This window comes from Hesperophylax consimilis, chromosome 24 (genome assembly GCF_061612785.1).
Source record: "Hesperophylax consimilis isolate HC1 chromosome 24, BYU_Hcon_1.0, whole genome shotgun sequence".
Classification (NCBI taxonomy): domain Eukaryota; kingdom Metazoa; phylum Arthropoda; class Insecta; order Trichoptera; family Limnephilidae; genus Hesperophylax; species Hesperophylax consimilis.
Window position 1 is genome coordinate 11878784 of NC_142859.1, and position 19109 is coordinate 11897892.

General features: G+C 31.8%; 1 protein-coding gene across 1 annotated transcript; it reads left to right on the top strand.

Moving 5' to 3' along the window:
* Positions 1-514: 514 nt before the first annotated feature.
* Positions 515-7867, top strand: LOC149411919 (facilitated trehalose transporter Tret1-like). Its single transcript, XM_089646523.1, has 2 exons — positions 515-702; positions 6112-7867. Exons 1-2 carry the CDS (start codon positions 535-537, stop codon positions 7174-7176), a joined length of 1233 nt encoding a protein of 410 aa, XP_089502649.1. The 5' UTR covers positions 515-534; the 3' UTR covers positions 7177-7867.
* Positions 7868-19109: the final 11242 nt, after the last annotated feature.

A 19109-nucleotide genomic window follows, 5' to 3' on the forward strand; every position in this document is an offset into this window, starting at 1 on the left:
TTATCATTGGCAATTATTCCAGATTTTTTAGGAAAGGATGGGCCTTGATGTCATGGAAGTTCAAACTACTAGGCCTATTTTTGCTTGTCAAAAAGTTTGTTTATATAATCACGGCGCTACATCACAGGGTGGGATTTGGTGGGATCGGAGATCCTTCTCCACTGGCTGCGGTTCCTCGGTATTCGTCTCCAGTATTACGTCTTTCCCGTCCAATTTTCCTCCTATTCACCTCTCCCTGGGGCATCCACTTAGTCATAACTTTGTGTGGCAGTCTAAGACCTACAGAACCTTATAATAGTCTTATGGCCGTTCCTAATTGCATATAATTACTGCGCTAATATCACCAAATCAGCGCGGATGCCACCTGCTCGTTGATTGCGGACCCTAACTCGTCATGTTTGTTTGCTGCCACTGCGCCTGTGAAGATCCTCCATCCAGTGGCGTAGTATCGCATTTTTCTGATAAATCATTTGTTTCGTCGTTTGTTTGCATAAATATTCAATGTTTCATTCAGGTGCCCTATTCGGTGGTGCCATGGGTGGAGTGGCCATGAGACATGGGAGACGCAGAGTGATCCTGGTGATGTCCTTGCCATTCAGCCTCTCCTGGATCCTTACGGTTTTCGCCACCTCCGTGGAGATGATGTTCTTCACGTCCTTTATGGGAGGGTTCTGCTGTTCCATCGTAGTCATGGTGTCACAGGTAATTTTTTGATATTTTTTTATGTATTTTAGAGTTTAGACTATGGCGTCTGAGTTTTAAACTGTATTTTATTGAGCTTTATCATACTTATATCTATTCTAAAACTACTGTAATGATATTCTATTACATACGCACTAACATTTGGTCTTCACAATATTGAGACAGAAACCTACGAAAAACTGCAAGACTTTTAGCTTCCTTAACATTTAAAGGGAGTTCATTGAACATTTTAAAAGCTTTATAATACATATTGTTTTGTGTTTCCGATAAATTTGTCTTAGGAAGCCTAATCGTTGCAGCTTCTTGCAGGATAGTCATTGCGCCGACTGCACCATTAATGTGGTAACATTTTATTTTTTAACTTACAAATAAATATTAGGATATAATAGACTAAATGTTGCCACATATTTGGGATATTGAGTGGCGTTGCACTGTTTCATCCTAACCACTTCCAAGATTTGCACTGTTTCATGTTTACTTTAGGCACTTCACTTAATAAAAAAGTAGTGGACCCAAAACAGATTCTTGAGGAACACCAAGGTTTAATTATTGATTTTCACAGATAGCGTGTCCAGTTTCGGTTCATTGTTTTCTATTTTTTTAAGTAATCATTAAACCACTGCAGTTCATTTCCATGAATTCGTATGCCCTTCGATTTCATGTTAAGTCTTTCTCTATCTATCGTTTCAAAAGCACGTCTAAATTCGAAGAATACTGCTATTATGCTTTTCTTTTGTTCCATACCTGTTTTCCATTCATTAATCCCTTAATTCATTGTTGTTTCACAGGAATATTCGTTTCTCAAGTCAGATTGTTGTTTTACTAGAATGTTATTTTTTTCAATAAATTTACTAATCTGATCTTTAACGATGGATTACCCTGGACTTACCCTAGTTCAGAATCAAGATTATACAATTGATATTTCAAGATGTTTTCAACGTATGGGTTTCTGAAAACAATTTTAAATAAGTATCACAAAAAATTACACATTTAAAAAATATGCTACGTTTGACTTTTGTTGTAATATATTCACACAGCGAACTGATGAAACTCTATTACATGTGATACGACACAGATAAAAACAAGCAATAAAAAGAATTTTCACAAAATCGCTGTAAACGCAAAATTTTCTCTTTTTTCATCTTAATTAAACCAAAAATTTGGTTGCTTTTGATCATGCCAGCCCACTATACCGCGTTGTGTAAAGTCTGCCCTGCTGACCGTAAACAACCTTTGTTTGGAATTCGAAATTAACAAAATAATGTTTCCTCGTGTTGCGTAAACATTTTTAATCATCTCACCCCAAAGCTCAGAGCTCGCGGTTCACACAATAACTTTGCTTCGTGGCCATTGAGTACTGTGTAAATAATAAAATAACATTCAGCAATGAAGAAGCCTTACACTAATTACTTTTAAAATTGTTTGCAAAGAATTCTGAGTAATGTCGGTTAGCGGTCCGAGTATGTTTTGCAGGGTTTTCACTGATTACTACAGATTACAAATATGATTAATGGACAATTTATTTATGAAAGAGGACTTTGACTTTTCACTGAAAATTGTAATGGGGGAAGTTAGATATCTACATGATTGTAGTACCTAAGTGGAGATCCGAAAATAATGCAAGGCCAATGTAAACGATATAAACATTGCCAGGCTTCAGCCTGCAGAGTCAAAATTCCGCTGTATATAGTCAACCTCGATTACGACAGGTACCAGAAGTGGGAGAAGATTTAAGTGTAATGAATAATATTAAGACTAAGAAAGGGACGCACATTTGGTTTTTATATGTACAGCAGATGAACGAAGAAATGTGTGCCAGGAAAATATATCCCCACATTAATTAGTAAATTCAATAAAATTCATTTTAGCAACATTGCAGGATAAACAAAAAAAAATTGTTTAATATGAATTTTTAACATTTCAATATTCTTTCTAACGTTTAAAAAATAATGATGTTTATTTATTTGATACGATTTTTTGGTAATTTATACAGGTTTCCGTTGCATTGTGTATTTAAAAAAATGCTAATAGATTCAATTCTCAATTTGTGAAATAACGGACTAAAGGATTTTACTAATAATTCAGGTGAAGATATGAAGTGCAAGTGAATGCAAGAAGATGTTAGAGATCTCCGAGGAATACAGGTCAAACAGGGCCAAATCAAGGATCAACATAAAAAATAATGGCTGTGAGAAGATATATGAATGAGAATTAATGAAAGAGTGTGCCAAAACAATGTTATGTGGTGTTCCATCTTCTCTGCTTACCAATGAAGTAGAACATAGACTTCCCGCAACGACCAATAAAGTTATCAATGGTTTCACGATTTGTTAGCTTTAAAGGATTTTTTTCTTTGAAGGACGATACGTAGTGGAAAACATTTGAAACACCGACGAATAATTGATATTTAAGCATGGTTGAAAATTTTGGCAATGTCTATTTTTAAACTACTGGCCATGAAACTATTTACATTTACACGGTTAAAATTTCATGGACTAAAAGTTGCCGCCAGTAAGAGATGTTAATTTTACCGACTAAAAACAATTTCGAATTCAATAAACATATTATTTTGTGGAAATTTTTGGGTATTTGGGCATAAAAAAAAACTAACAGATGTAAACCATTTTTAAATACTGACTAATAATCTGACAACAGCTGGCAGTGGCAACCCTACCTGAGGAAAGTGTACCGCTTTCAATTTTCAGGGAATTTCATAAAGTAAGAATTCTGCACACTGTTTCACTGAATACTGAATGCGAACAAGTTGGACCATTTCAATAGGAACTTTCACAATAAATCTCGGGCCTTTTTCGTCGTCTTTATTATAATATAATATGAGAAATATGTTTATATTAAAAATGTTTCAGACATTAGTCACGCAACTTTTAAACGAATTTCTTTTTGTGGACGGAAATTGTTTGCCTTTATGGGTAAACGCAATAGATTCTGTATGACTTTGCAAAAGTTGTCTTGTTGATTTATCGGCTTGTATAAAAAATGGTAAAATGAGGTGATGGTACTGCCATTGTGGCGTCTCTATTTGTTATTGAGAAAGAGAAAGAGGTTCCATTTGAGCAAACAGCGCAGTAGCTCTTTTCGTAGTATAAAGCTGGACGCACACGACGCGACGGAGCCATTTGAAAATCGTCCAAATTAGGGGTACACTATACACATAAGACCGAGCCGAGCCAGGCCAGTTTGATCTATTTCGGTTAGTGTTTTACAGATATTTATTTAAACGTAAGGTTTATTTAAAATTAAGCTGTAAAATTTTTTTTTTTTTTTTTAAATTGCCAATACATATTCAAAAAAGATTTATTGAAAATTAATTGTTCAAAATAATAAACGTAAATATAAAAGGGTTTTGTTTACAAATCTTTAAAAAAATATATTTCACATCTTCTAACATAGCAAACTTATTTTGTGGCACCATTTTAATTGAAATTAATAAAATACTTCGTTTTTACCACTTTTATTGTTTATAAATACCAACATGTTTCACGAGCAACGCTCACTTCTTCAGGGTTTTAGTAATACTAATTATAAATAATAGACATAGACAATGTTGTCAATAGAGAAATAATAGACATAGACAATGGTATCATTAAAAAATAATAGACATAGACAATGACAACAATGAAAAGATAAAATGGATAGGGGAAAGAGAGGCAATATGGAACAATTTACAAAGGGAATAGGTTTAATATTGAGTCATTTAAAAATAATTTTTGATTGTTAATAATATTCAATTTTGCATTTACACTCTTTCTAATCTCTAAAACTTCTAGTTTATCCAACTGGATGCCATTGACATTACAATGTATTAATTCTATTCCACTATTGAAGTTAAAGGTATGACTAGTTTCCAACAAATGGTTGGCAAACTCCGAGAAACTGTTTAAAGATTTCATATGTTCTTTAATCCTTATTTCAAAGTTTCTCGAAGTTTTTCCTATATAAAAGAAACCACAATCATTACACTTCAATTTATTTATTCCAGATTTTTTCATTTTTGAATCTCTATCTTTATTATTTATTATGTAATTTTTAAGTTTATTATTTGCATAAAATACAGGAGGAATTTCATTAGGTACATTTATTGTTAAGGAATTAGAAATTTTATTATTAAAATACATTTTCTTTTATTTTTCTTCATACAATTTCTTTAAAAGAAAATTTTGAAAGAAAATTTTGGAAACTAGTCATACCTTTAACTTCAATAGTGGAATAGATTTAATACATTGTAATGTCAATGGCATCCAGTTGGATAAACTAGAAGTTTTAGAGATTAGAAAGAGTGTAAATGCAAAATTGAATATTATTAACAATCAAAAATTATTTTTAAATGACTCAATATTAAACCTATTCCCTTTGTAAATTGTTCCATATTGCCTCTCTTTCCCCTATCCATTTTATCTTTTCATTGTTGTCATTGTCTATGTCTATTATTTTTTAATGATACCATTGTCTATGTCTATTATTTATAATTAGTATTACTAAAACCCTGAAGAATTGAGCGTTGCTCATGAAACATGTTGTTATTTATAAACAATAAAAGTGCTAAAAACGAAGTATTTTATTAATTTCAAATATATTTCAAATAAAGCAGAAAAAAATTACTTAAATAAAAAGGGGTTTTTTACAAATATTTAACTAAAGTTTATTTAAAATTTAGAGGTAAGAAATAATAAAGGTAGATACATTTTTTTATAACATCAGAACAAATTCATGACTACTTGAAGAGACTATACTTTCCAACTCGATGTCTGTAAATGGATTTTGGCTTCAGGCCGAGCCGAGCCACGGCTCATTGGCTGGGATCGGCGGGTTTTGGAGTCGTTGAATATCAAGCTGAACTAGCCGAAACACGCCAAGCCATCTCAGTTTTCCCACGCACAGTGAGTTTTGGCTCGGCGCGGAGCCATTTGGTTCGTTGTGTATATCCTGCTTAATTTTAGTGGCATGCGATATCGTATTTTAAAAGTAGCGCATTGTTAATTTATCATCCATTCTGATTCTTTTTGCCTATTCTAAGAAGTTATCACTAAACACGACAAAATGTTGACTTAAACTGTTACATAAGATTACTTAAGGTTTTCCGTAAGTTTTACAAACGCTGTAAGTTAACTTAATTTTATCATAATGATAATTTTTTTAATGATAAACTAATGTTTATAAGACAAGGTTTTTATGCATAGCACAAAAGATAACAAATTATCGCAAGCATTAACTACTCGACTGAAATATCCATACAAATTGAAAATATTCATGATTTGTTATCATAATGATATTATATGATGAAGACTAATGCAATAGTATTTAGCTGGACGCCATCTATACGGTGCATGGTGCAGCCATCTTGGACACTATTAAAATATAATTCATTGATACGTTTTTTTTTCTTTTCAGGTATACGTCAGCGAAATCTCTGTACCAGATATTAGAGGATGCCTGAACGCAGTTTTAAAAATAGTTGGGCACTTGGGGGTGTTGATGTCTTTCACCGTCGGGGCCTATCTAGACTGGCAACAGCTGGCCATGTTCATCTCCGTAGCACCAATCATCCTCTTTATCACCATGATCTACATACCAGAAACTCCCAGCTATCTCGTGCTTTGCGGGAAGGAAGAAGAAGCCTACAAGTCACTAGTTTGGTTAAGAGGACCTGGCTCGGATATAATACAAGAACTAGCCACTATTCGAGCCAACGTTTTAGCAACTAAAAACTTCAACAATCAGAATTTGCAAACAGCTGGAAGTACTGCTTTTAATGCTTTACTTACTCCTAGAATAGCGTTTCCTGTATTGATCACGTGCGGTTTAATGCTGTTTCAAAGGTTTTCTGGAGCGCATGCTTTCAATTTTTACGCAGTTCCAATATTCAGGAAGACATTTGGTGGTATGAATCCTCACGGAGGAGCCATTGCTGTTTGTTTCGTCCAGCTTTTAGCTTCCTGCTTGTCGGGTTTGTTGATCGATACCGTAGGAAGACTTCCATTGTTGATAGCCAGTTCTGTATTTATGTCCATGGCTCTCGCTGGGTTCGGGAGCTACGCGTATTACGAGGAAGTACACAGAAACCAAAGATTGCAGAATTTAGTTCTTAATCATTCGATTGGTTCCGCGGGGCAGAACGACTGGATTCCTCTATTGTGTGTTTTAGTATTTACTATAGCATTTTCTTTAGGAATGAGTCCAATATCTTGGTTGTTGATTGGAGAGCTTTTTCCTTTAGAATTTCGTGGTTCTGGTAGTGCTTTGGCTACTGCCTTCAGTTACCTTTGCGCTTTTGTTGGAGTTAAAACCTTTGTGGACTTTCAGCAGATGTTTGGTTTGCACGGCGCGTTTTGGTTGTACGCTTTTATATCCGTGGGCGGTTTATGCTTTGTTGTGTGCTGTGTACCAGAAACTAAAGGGAGAGATTTAGACGAGATGGATCCGAAATCAGTGCAAAATCTGGAACTTCGGCGATAATAATAATACTGTTCAGAATCTTCTTCATTAAACCATTTAATATATTTAAATGTTGTGTAAATGCTAGCAGTTTTGGCTTGTGTAGGAACCCGTAAAGTCTAAAAGATTATTTTGTGCTACTATTATTTAAACGCTCGAGAATTCTGAAGGCTTTTTGTGTATCTAATATTCATGTTCGTATATTGCGCATTTCCAGCAGATGGCATCATTTGTATACATTTAAATGTCATTTGGGGTTCGAAATGACAGCTCGTCTAATGATTAAGCATCAAGACACAGAGTGACATCTGTACGTAGAAATTGTAAGCGAAAGAAGCAGAAATACGCTAAGCTATATTTCTCGGAAAATATTGGAACTAGAATTGTGAATGTCTCAGAGAAAGCGAATTTAAAGATGTTCAAATGTCATTTTGATACGCCTTACAATACAGTCAGCAAAAATATCTGGAGTGGTTTATCAGCAAAAATCTGATAATTCCTATGAATATAATATCTACTTCATATCACCGTGAGTTTACTTAATACTTAGGGGGAATTTAAATTTCATTAGCATATCAGAAAAATATATATACATAATATTATAAGAACAAAACATATTTTAAATAATTTTCATTTAAAAGACAATAATAAAAATTTATTCTAATTTAGATTAATATTAAAAGAATCAAATAATTTTATCATTTTTCGATAATTATATAGGACAATATTTTTATAATAAGTAGTTCATTCTTCTTATGACAATAAACAATTATTCAGATAAATAATTCTTAAAATATTTTATTGAATCAAAAATAAATTCTGCTCAATAATTAATTATGCACATTTACAAAATATTTTAAAGATTTTTAATTTCAAAATAATATCATCAACTATTATTTATTTAAAAAACAATATTTTTTTATAATAGGTATTTAACTTGTAACCGCTACTGACTAACTAACCAACTAACAATTATGCCTTTTCACAGCAGAGAGACCGCCAATCAATTCTGTCTTAGCAAACACTCCTTGCTTAGATATGATTTGAGATTTTCACGGTCAAAAATATTATAGTGATTTGTTTTCGGGGTATTATGCCGTGTTCCACTACCTTCTTTTTTAGTCAACGTTTCAGACAGCATTGCAGTGTCCATAAACAGGGCAAATGTGTTTGTAGTGCCAACGTTGGCTGACGAAGGAGGTAGCGCAACACGGCATATTACCCCAAAAATAAACCACAATATAATAACTACTTGCTTTATACACATTCATACAGTTAACTTGAGAAATCAAAAGAAAACAACTTTAAATGAATTTGTGCTAAATATTATAATTTGCTATGGCGAAAAATCATGTTATTATCGAAAAAAAAAACTGTTTCAAAATCCTCAAATAATAATGACGAGCAGCAAAAATTGTGGAACGGTGAGCTATGGCATTATTATATTTGCGAGACTTTTCTGTCTAAAATGTCTAGGTCAATCAAACTACTTTCATTCTGCTACGTACATTTTTTTCTATCGTGAGCTATAGAGCTTTAAAATATCAAAATTTAAGACACCACTATCTATTACTTGCAAGTAATCCCAAGAACTCAGGTAATACATAACTAGTAACTATCTACCAATTATTCAATAATAACTGTTCAAGTTATTGTCATTTTTGAAAAACCTAAAACTCATAGAAAAAAACTCTTACCCAATTTGGCACACCTGGACAATTTATTATCTTGGCCACAATATCAGAAAAACGCCTGAGAAGGGCGCCTGAAAATGGCACCGAAAATAACTTGAGTTTAGGCGCCTTTTGAAAAAAAAACTCTTCACCACCCAGCTTTGTGTCTATCTGCGTAGTTTTCCATTGATTTTCAGGTGCCATTAACCCTTCAAAACTTGCCGTTTTTACAGAACTTTAATTAAATTAACCATAAACCAAAAAATCTTTGAGAAGTGCTTTGAAATAACAACAAATTCAGCATTTTTTACTAAGAGGATATAAGTTTCTCAACCTGTACGGGCGCCAACGTAATATCCTGGCTTTACTCTGTTAAAATATAAATATTTTCCTAACTTAAAACTTTTCAAAATTCGAACATATGGACCTATGTGTTGAAAAAATTTTCAAAAAAATAATCATTTCAAATACAGACAAGTAATTAATATATTTTAGTAGACAAAAATTAGAATTATATATTTGAAATGTGAATACTTATATCTTAATTTTGCAGGCCATTTTTAAAAGTGAAACTTTGCAAGTCAAATAACAACAACAGTATCAACTAGTAAAATAATATATGTAGTCATTTTATGATTTTACGACGTAGGTCAACCGTTGCTGATCTGAAATTGACTAGTATGTAATGTATTCGATACAGAGTTTGACTAATGTTTGCATTGATTGTCAGCAAATTGCACCATCTGCTATTATTAAACCTGACAACAAAGGACTCGGGTATTTGAGAGATGATCTATTCGTGTTTGTCACACAAGGAGGATGGTTTCACGAGGCCATTTTGAAATATTTCAAATGGGCAATCATCACACATGTAAATATTAAATTTGCATGATGATAACCTAGTCGAAATAATAAGCAATACGGAATCATTTCAACGAGATCTCAAGTTTACCTCTGCAGAAATCAGGATATCTGTTTTGAAATGTATACATGTACGATGCATAAATAAAATAAATATCATACCGAAGTACTCTGTGTTAATCCAGTTAATATCGATTACAAATTTTGCTATCTTAATCATCAACATAATCTTAAATACAAGATCATCACATTTTTCTAGCAATAAAACTTGTAACGATGCGTTTTGAAACAACAAATCTGATAAGATTCTAGATAGACACAAACAATACTTTCCTAGATAAATGAGATATTTCAAATATTTACATGATTTGTCTTCTAGTTTTTGGAAATGCAGTAGCAATACTATTATCCAACGGGTTTCTAGAAAAAAAAATCTTCATCATAAAAAGTAACCGAAAATCTGTTTTTGAATAGCTACGATAAATATTAAAATTCGATTTTTATAATGATATTTTTTTTCCTTGGAAACTCGTATTACTGCGTAACAGATTAATGAAATCACTACCATAATTAACAAATACGAGTAATTGCGTTATTTGAAGCATAATATTAAGGTTACCATTAAATTGCTAATTGAAAAACTTTGGTCTGTAGAAGAATTTTTAAAGAATACAAACTAGAAGTTCAAATTATAAAATTCATTAAAAATGTTTACCTGCTTATATTAGGCTTAAAGTCAGACGATACAACACACCAAAAACTCGCTTTAAATATTAAATATACAAAAGTTTTTAAAACTTTATAAAAATCTTTTTAAAAGCAATCGTATTAATGACCAAAATTTTGGAAGAAAAAAAATTCCTCGTTTATTTGACAAAGATATTATAATTAGTAAAAATTAATATATAAAACAAACATTTTATTTATTTGTCACTAATGAAAAGTAAACCACGTGAATATCATTTATGAAATCTAAATAAATTAAATTTAAGTTCATTTTTTAACATGATTTGTATAATAAACCGCTTTTTTATCAAACTAATTCATTTTCCCACCTCGGCCCAGTGTCAAATGGCGCCTGGAAAAGGCGCCTATCTAAAATATGTTGTATTTTGAAAAAAAATAAGGTAGTAATGATGGATAACTTCTCCGTGTTCCATGTGGACCCACAGCTGTACTATTAGTAAAGTCTTACAAACTAATCAAATGAGCGACTTGGGGTGTACACTGGCCCCGCTGCCTTTTATGGCTTACTTATCGACATTTAGTCGGATGGTTACCCGTTCGATTATCGCAGAGCACAAAAAAAACATATTTTTAAAAAGTGCCGGGCGCCATTTCAGGCGCCTTTTATAGTTAGGCGTAAAGGGTTAACAAGTACGGCGCCTCATTAATGTGAATCCTGGAGTGGAATATTGTAATTGCACTTAAGTACATTATAAATCTGGACGTGGGTTTTGTTATTTGTATTTTATGTTATTGCCGCAACAATTATTGACATTGTATTATTTTAAAACTTCCTTATATCAAAAAGACATTTTATAAAACATCTTGATTTATAACTAGAAAAAAGATTGTTTTTTTAGTGAAAATAATAATAATAATATTTGTCTCTATTTATACCAATGTAAAAAAAATGACAATAAGATATCAATGCTTTAAAATAAACTAGGAATAAAATCCAATTCCAAAGAATTTACAACATGAACCTACAATAATTATGAATTATTCTGTGGCACCCCTTAGGTAATAGTTACTTAATTGTTGTATATAGATTTTATATCCACAAAACTTAGCTGTGATAGTTATAAAATACCTTGTCTGAGAGATAGTTCTAGAAATGTTGTGTGTGACTAAATAATATAATATATATGATTACTAGCTGAGTTTTGTAAATAATATTAAGCATACAAAAGATATTTTATGTAACTGTAATGAATCCATTAATGGTTGTGAACGTATCATCCATTCTCTAATAATTATATTGTATACACATTTTAACTTTAGAATAAATAGAAATGCGGTACAAGAATCATATCTCAATGCGAAAAAGAAATAGTAATATATCAGTTATCCATCGCTTTGTAAAACTTGATAGTGCCGGATTAATGGAAGTGTTGGATTACTGGAAGTGCTGAATTATTGAAAAATTTGGAAAACTGTTAAACTCTAAAAGTCATAAACATAACATAATTCTATCACAGCCTCTGATAGATAGATTTGACCGAGGCGTCCATACCTGTAATTATTTTTAAGTTTATGAATATTTCCTACTTTTTTTCTATATAATAATAACGATAAAGTTTTAAAAATTGTAAAAGTGTGTAATTACTAATTAGCGGGATTATGTCGTTGACAGTTGATAGTTAAAAAATAATTAATATTTTTATTGTATGAACATCATAAAAAGAGAAGTGAGAGATTTCTTACTAATTTCCAACACAAAAGGAATGTGTTTTCAATATCAAATTCTGTCAATACTATGGACGTTTCGAGTCAAATGTTTCTGTATGTTTTTTTGTTAACATTTCCATGTTTGATATTAATATATCAAAGTCTATTTTCAATACAAACATCTGAAAAATAATTTTATTTAGTTTCTAAAATGGTGTTTTTACAATGACTTTAAAAATAAGAAATATATATCACATTTAAAATACCTCGGAAATATTCCGAAAATTCACCGTCGCGTCGCGTCGTTAGGACTAGGAGGTAAAAATATTTAATAGCTTGGTAGAATCTCATAAATCTAAGAAAACTATTGTGGATATCGTATTAAAGACAAGCTTGTTACCTCGCTTCGGTGAAATCTCAGTAATCTGCCACTATATAAAACGTGATAGAATTGGATTACTTGAAATATATAAGAAAAACACGCTTATTAACTACACTAAAATATAATTAATCGGTTGCTTAATTAAACCTTACCGGATTACTGCAGTGAATTTAAAACTGGAAATTGTGCAGAACACAAACTATTACCTCAGTGCGGTCGAATCTTAGTAATCCAGCGCTATATAAAACCTGATAGTTTCGGATTACTGGAACGTATGGAAAACTGGAATCTGTGGAGAAGAATTTCAGTAACACGGCATATAAAATCAGATGCCGTGAGCCGGATGTATAAGCCGAACTGGGCATAAAACCAATAAAAAATTATGTTTTATTAAATTAATGGAATATACGAATAACTGGAAATTGTGTAGAAAGAAAGCTATTACCTCAGTGCAGTAGAATCTCAGTAATCCAGCACTATATAAAACCTGATAGTGCGAGATTACTTAAACGTGCCCATGTAAAACTGGAAAATATGAATTCTCAACTGCTTCAGATATGAGACTTGTACATATTATTAGCAAAACAATAAACTCAATGTGAGGATAGGTTAGGAAAATATTTTGTCACTAGGTTGTCATACATGGCTTTCAGTATTTCCCTTGTTGAGAATGCATCAAAATGTCTTATGCTAGATTAAAATCAGATATCCCCAATTCATTAGTCAATTACTATAGGAATAATAATTGTATTAATTTATATAAACTAAAATATGTTTATAAATATATGTAGGCCACAGAAAATAAATTTGATCTCCCCCATCTTAAAAACTAACTAGGAACATTTTTTAAAACTTATAAAATTAGTTTTTTTTTTCTGTAGACTAAACTTTGATTTTGTTTTATTCTGCTTTTTTAACAACAGTATCAATTGTTTAACAAGCTATTACTATCAACTAAATAAATTTGTGTACCAACGTTCTATTTATATGTAAAGAACAGTGCCTGGCGGGCAGGTTACGTGGATTTGATTTTTTTTTAAATCTATACAAATTTATTCAAATGATTGATAAAATTTTTCACTCCTGACCTTTAAAACTAGAGAAAGGTCACCTTATCTGATTTCGAAAAACGAGTTTCATTCCAATTGAACTTTTGGAGTGATTTTCCACAAAAATGGTACTATATTTATTTATTATTTTTTATCTTAAAACATTGATATTACTAGAATTTTAATAATAACAAAAAAATAGTCATTTTGGTGTTAAATTTAGTTGAATTTACATTTAATTCAGAAGGTTAATCCTGGTGTGGAATGTTGTAATTGCTCTTAGGTACATTTTAAATACTGGACATTGGTTTTTTTTTTATTTTATAGTTCAATTCCCGTCTGAGGCGTGTATTTTTTTCGGATTTTTTTTCAATATGTGGGTGTTTCAGCCTAAGAATTATTGATTAAAAATAAAAAAAATAATTGCATTATTATTATTATTTCATCATTATTATTATTGATAATATTATGCTCATTTGACCTTTGAAACAAGAGAAAGGTCACTGTCCACATCTGATTTGTAAAAATGTGTATACTAGTGCCAGCGAGAACTCGTATGGACGTCATCGATGTTCGTTCTCTTCCTTCTCACGCTTCTTGTTTAAAAACAAAAAAGGCAGAAGATACTAGAAGTATGACATCATGTACAACCTTTCGATGGGATTAGTATAATGTCCGAGCAACACAGGGGACTTCAACTAGTAGAAAATAAAACCTTTTTTGCGTGGCTGAAAATACCATTGTGGATTATCCTCATAACCTAACCTAACAGTTGTTGCGCAAATGGGTTAGTACGAATACCACAGAGTCAAACAAACCTACGGAACCATTGATACGACAGCATCCCAAATTATTGGGACCTGTTGCGAGACTGAAGTTAGTGAGTGAGGGGAAGGGTAAGGGGAGGAGATGGTGTGTAAATAGGTACCTGTTTTTCTTTTCAGATATGGTCACCAATATAAAGCCATTTAAAAAAAACTCTTCTATTCTGAATAGTGGACTTTAACCTAACACTTTGGGATCAAATGAAGAAATATAAAGTGAATGCTGTTGTTTCAGGTTAGGTTAGGTTAGGTTATGTTAGGTTACTTTGGGGAATACCGCATGCACAATGTGATTGTGAGCTTATCAATACTGTCACAGAAAAATTGCACTTTTATTTTCGAATGAATAGAATATTTTGTGATATCAAATAAATTTTGTATCATGTTATGAAACTTGTGTATTTAATTTGAGCGTATATGCTTAAAACATTCCAACAGCTATAATGTATTAAATTTGTAATTTTTTCCAAAATAATTAACAGAACTTAATGGTTCTTATTAACAAACTTTGTTTAAAAAATAAGATTTTATGTAAAGACATCATTATTAATGAAACGACAATAACATATTCTGTGCTTCATAAATGTGTGATTTGTATTATTTGTGAGACATTATTAGCATTAACATATTTTCCATTGTATCTAGCGTAGATTTCTAACAATGTAAAAACTTATAACAATATGTAATCTTGGAAATGAATTGTGCAAAATTTTAGATGTTGCTTTTCTCGTTTTATTTCTTATTTAATGTAACGTAGGTATTTAATGTGATAAGAATATAAAATAATATAACATGGCTTTAGACAACTTTGTAATGATACACCTCAACGCTTTAAAATCATTTACTTGTAAAATATTCTAGTTGCAAAGGGTGTGATTGTGTGTGCATTCTTGTATGTAATGTTTGTTAGTAGTTAAGAGAAATATTGTGTACATATTAAGAAAGAATTTTTAACAACAATGTTATCTGTGTTCTATGTAATTTAATCTTTTACTATGTTTGTTCTATCCATAGACATCCAAATTAATAGACTTGCCCCAACATAAAATCTGGGTATCAATTCGACGAGCAAATTAAGTGAGCATATTTTTGACACCAGGAGGGTTCGAGAATGCTTTGAATAAACTAAGACATCAGTCGTACATTGACCACCGAAGAGCGCACAATAAAATAACCAGATCATGTGCAGTTTGCTAAAGTGATGCAAATGTTTCCAACGTCAACTTTCCACAGTCCATTGTGGGAATGTTCCTTACTCTAGCTCTAGACGCTTAAATTGAACGAGGTGGGTAAATTATGACACATTTGTATAAATGTCAAAATATTAAATTTAGACTTTTGTTAATCCGCTTTTGGATATGTAGTTAACTTTGTTACGCAGCCAGCAATTTGCGCGCCATTGTAAAAAGGATTAGTAATTCGTAAGCAGATTTTATTTTTGAAGACGGAATGGTGATATTACAATATGAGTTGCCTGTATACTGTCAAATCACCTAAAGTGGAATAGTCACGCAGCCTCCCGCGCTCTGCGCAAATTGGTTGTTCCCCTTTGCCTGATTGGTTCGTCATCAATTTTAATGTCTATGGTTCTATTTAAAGCCTTGTGTGTACTAGCAAATTTTAAATATTGTGTTTAATGTCCTCTTAGTGCCCTACAATTTAAAGCTTCCTACAAAATAATTAAAATTTTGTCACAAAATTGACTACATACAATTAAAATATACTTGTTATATGTTGCAATCATAGATAATAGAAACAAATGGAGATATGCCACGGGAACCACATGAACCAAACCGGCATGGACTATCTGAGAGGCGGAGTTAATGAAAATCATGAGTGTGGTGTGTACTTAGAAATAATGGCGGGGCGCCGAAGTGTGTAGATGTAATTTGTTTTAGTATGGGTTAACCATGTTGGAGTCACTTTTGTGCCTGCATTTACATACTAATAATGGTCCATGGCCACTCTCTCTTGTTTCTATTATTATCTACAGTTGAAACCAAGTATGTATGCCTATGTAACATTGTATTGTTAAAAAATTTACTAGATTTTTATTGCTTACTATTATTTTTTGACGATTTCTGTGACATTAAAATTTAACCCTTGAGCCGAATTTAAACCCAAGAACCTTAAATAAACCAATCACCCAAGAACTTATACAAACTTAAAATATTGAATTACGAGTCAATTTACTAGTCATGTCCTTGTGCAACAAGTTTGATAAGGGGCCATTCAAGTATTATGTAAGCACTATAGGGGGGCAGGGGGGTCTTTGCTTTGCTTATTTTTGATGACATGGGGAGGTGGGGGGGTCGAGATAGTGATTACGTCAGCACTGCTCAGTGCTCAGCAGTAGTTATTTTTTTTTACACATTGGCAACCTTGAAAACCGAATACATATTCGGGGATTCCCACAAATAATCAATACGTTTAGGTACTCTCTTAAAAACAGAATACATTAACAGAAAAATGCATATAGGTACCAATTTTTACGTAAGCATGGGAGGGGGGGTAAGAGCTTTGCTTACTTTTGGTGACAAGGGGGAAGAGGGGGTAAATAATTTTAATAAATCTGCTTACGTAATACTTGAACGGCCCCTAAGAAAAAATTATTTCTAAAGCACATCTATTTCTAAATTACTGTCGACAAATAATATTTATATTTTTTGTTCAAATTTGTTTTGCAGTAATTAATTCATGTTCAAAATAATTATTTAATGCAAATAGTGTAAAATTTGAAACTAAAGGAAAAGTTAAAATAAGCACTAAAGAAATAATTAAAATCAACTCTTTTGTACCAGCTGTGTTTTGTCAAATAGAGTATGGTGTCAAAATAGTTTGTGCATTGCTTCAAACAAAATATCAAAAAATCGGTTAAATGTTTAGTAATAATTTTCAAAAAAATATATGGCATAGGAAAAAGGGAATGAGTCAAAATAAGCACTAAAAAATTAGTAAAACCAATTTGTCCCAGCAGTACTATTCAAATAGATAATGGAATGAGTTGTGCATTGCTTCACAAAAAATATCACCAAATTAATATATTCGATCAAATCTGTAAGATGGTAATTAAATAATTTTCAAATAAATTTAAAAAAATTATGCCATCGGAAAAAGGAATAAGTCAAAATAATCGCTAAATAAATCAACTGTATTGTCCCAGCCATGTTTGTAAGTTTTTTTTATTTTTTTTTTATTTAATTAAAATCAAATTTAATAATATTATTATCAAGTTCTGCAAGTAGTTTTGGTTTTTGTTATTGTTACAGCTGTTTCGGCTTTCAAGGCCATTTTCAAACTGTAGTTTTAAATTTTAACCTCGTTTAAACTATTTATTTATATGATTCTCTTTTACCTCCTCCCAATTTAAAATGATTTATTACCGGTTAAACCGATTTACTGATAAAATAATTGTGACAATAGATTTCATATTCTGAAGGGGCAAGTGGTTTCAAAATAGTTTGTCCATTTCTTCGATCAAAATTCTATTTTATTTCATATTTTAACTTTATTTTATATTCACTTCACTCAAAACTATATTTTAACAATTGTCCCCCGTTTCCATAAAGAAATATCAGTTGATACATTATTCTATTGTAGGGAATCACAGCCCATTACTTATAGGTAGATAAATATATTGATATATCAATCCTAGATGGGTGACATGAACCGTACATATTGAAAATGCGATCTTATCTCAGAGTTCTTTGCTTTTGACTAATAATAATGTAAAATCAAAGTCACCCGATTTAAAATGTGCCATTTACGATTTGCCGCCAAAACGACATGTTAATTTTTATTCACGAATTAGGCGGGGTTTACGTCACGCCAGGTAACGTTGGTGACAGTCGTCTTACCAGACACTGGCGTTTTCTATTTCATTCATAATGACGTTGTAGCCAGTTGGAAACGCTTCGGAAATCAAGAATGAAAATAATAAAACTTCATATTTTTGGAATGATAATCGTAATCATAAAAAAAACTTTAAAAAAACAAAAAACACATTTTTAACAGTATTTATGGTTTATGAAAATACCCCATTGCGATTCAATAATTGAATATGAGTCGTGTAATTTCTATACCCGCTATATCAACTTTCATTGATTTGGAGAAAACCGCAAAAAACTGTCACATCTCTAGCGTACATAAATAAATGCATTACAATTTTTTATGAATTGGAGTAATAAAATTTCGAAAAGCATTTATTTTTCTATATATGTCTAGCAATAATTAAGTAATTTCGATAAATAAAATGGATATAGCGGATTTTGATACTCACTTCGTGATTTTGAAAGTCAACTGAGCCGACATGGCGGGTTTAGAAACTCACGCGTAGATCATTTTGACACACGAGCGTGGCGTCAGAGCGGCGGCCATATTGTATTTTGGCAAAATAACTGCTTGTGATTGGTTGAATCCGATTAGGCGGGTTTTGATAGTAACTTTCTGTTTGATATAGCGGATTTGGTTTCTCACTCGCAGTTTTAACATGGTTTTTGGTCGTGATAAGGAGAGTTTTGAAACTCAATTTTAGGCTCCTCTTGTTGCTCGCAAAAATGTGAACAAGATGTCATACTCAGATCATTTTGTCAAAAAATCGGATATAGCGGGTATAGAAATTATAGGATTCTCATCATCATTATGATATTCAAATGGGATGACGATTACAATGGTAGGACACTGTAAGAGAGATAGAGCGCAAGCTAAATGGGCTAGAACCAAAAGGTACTAATTTAGTGGTTAACAGACATTGCTGAGGTTTTCATTCAAA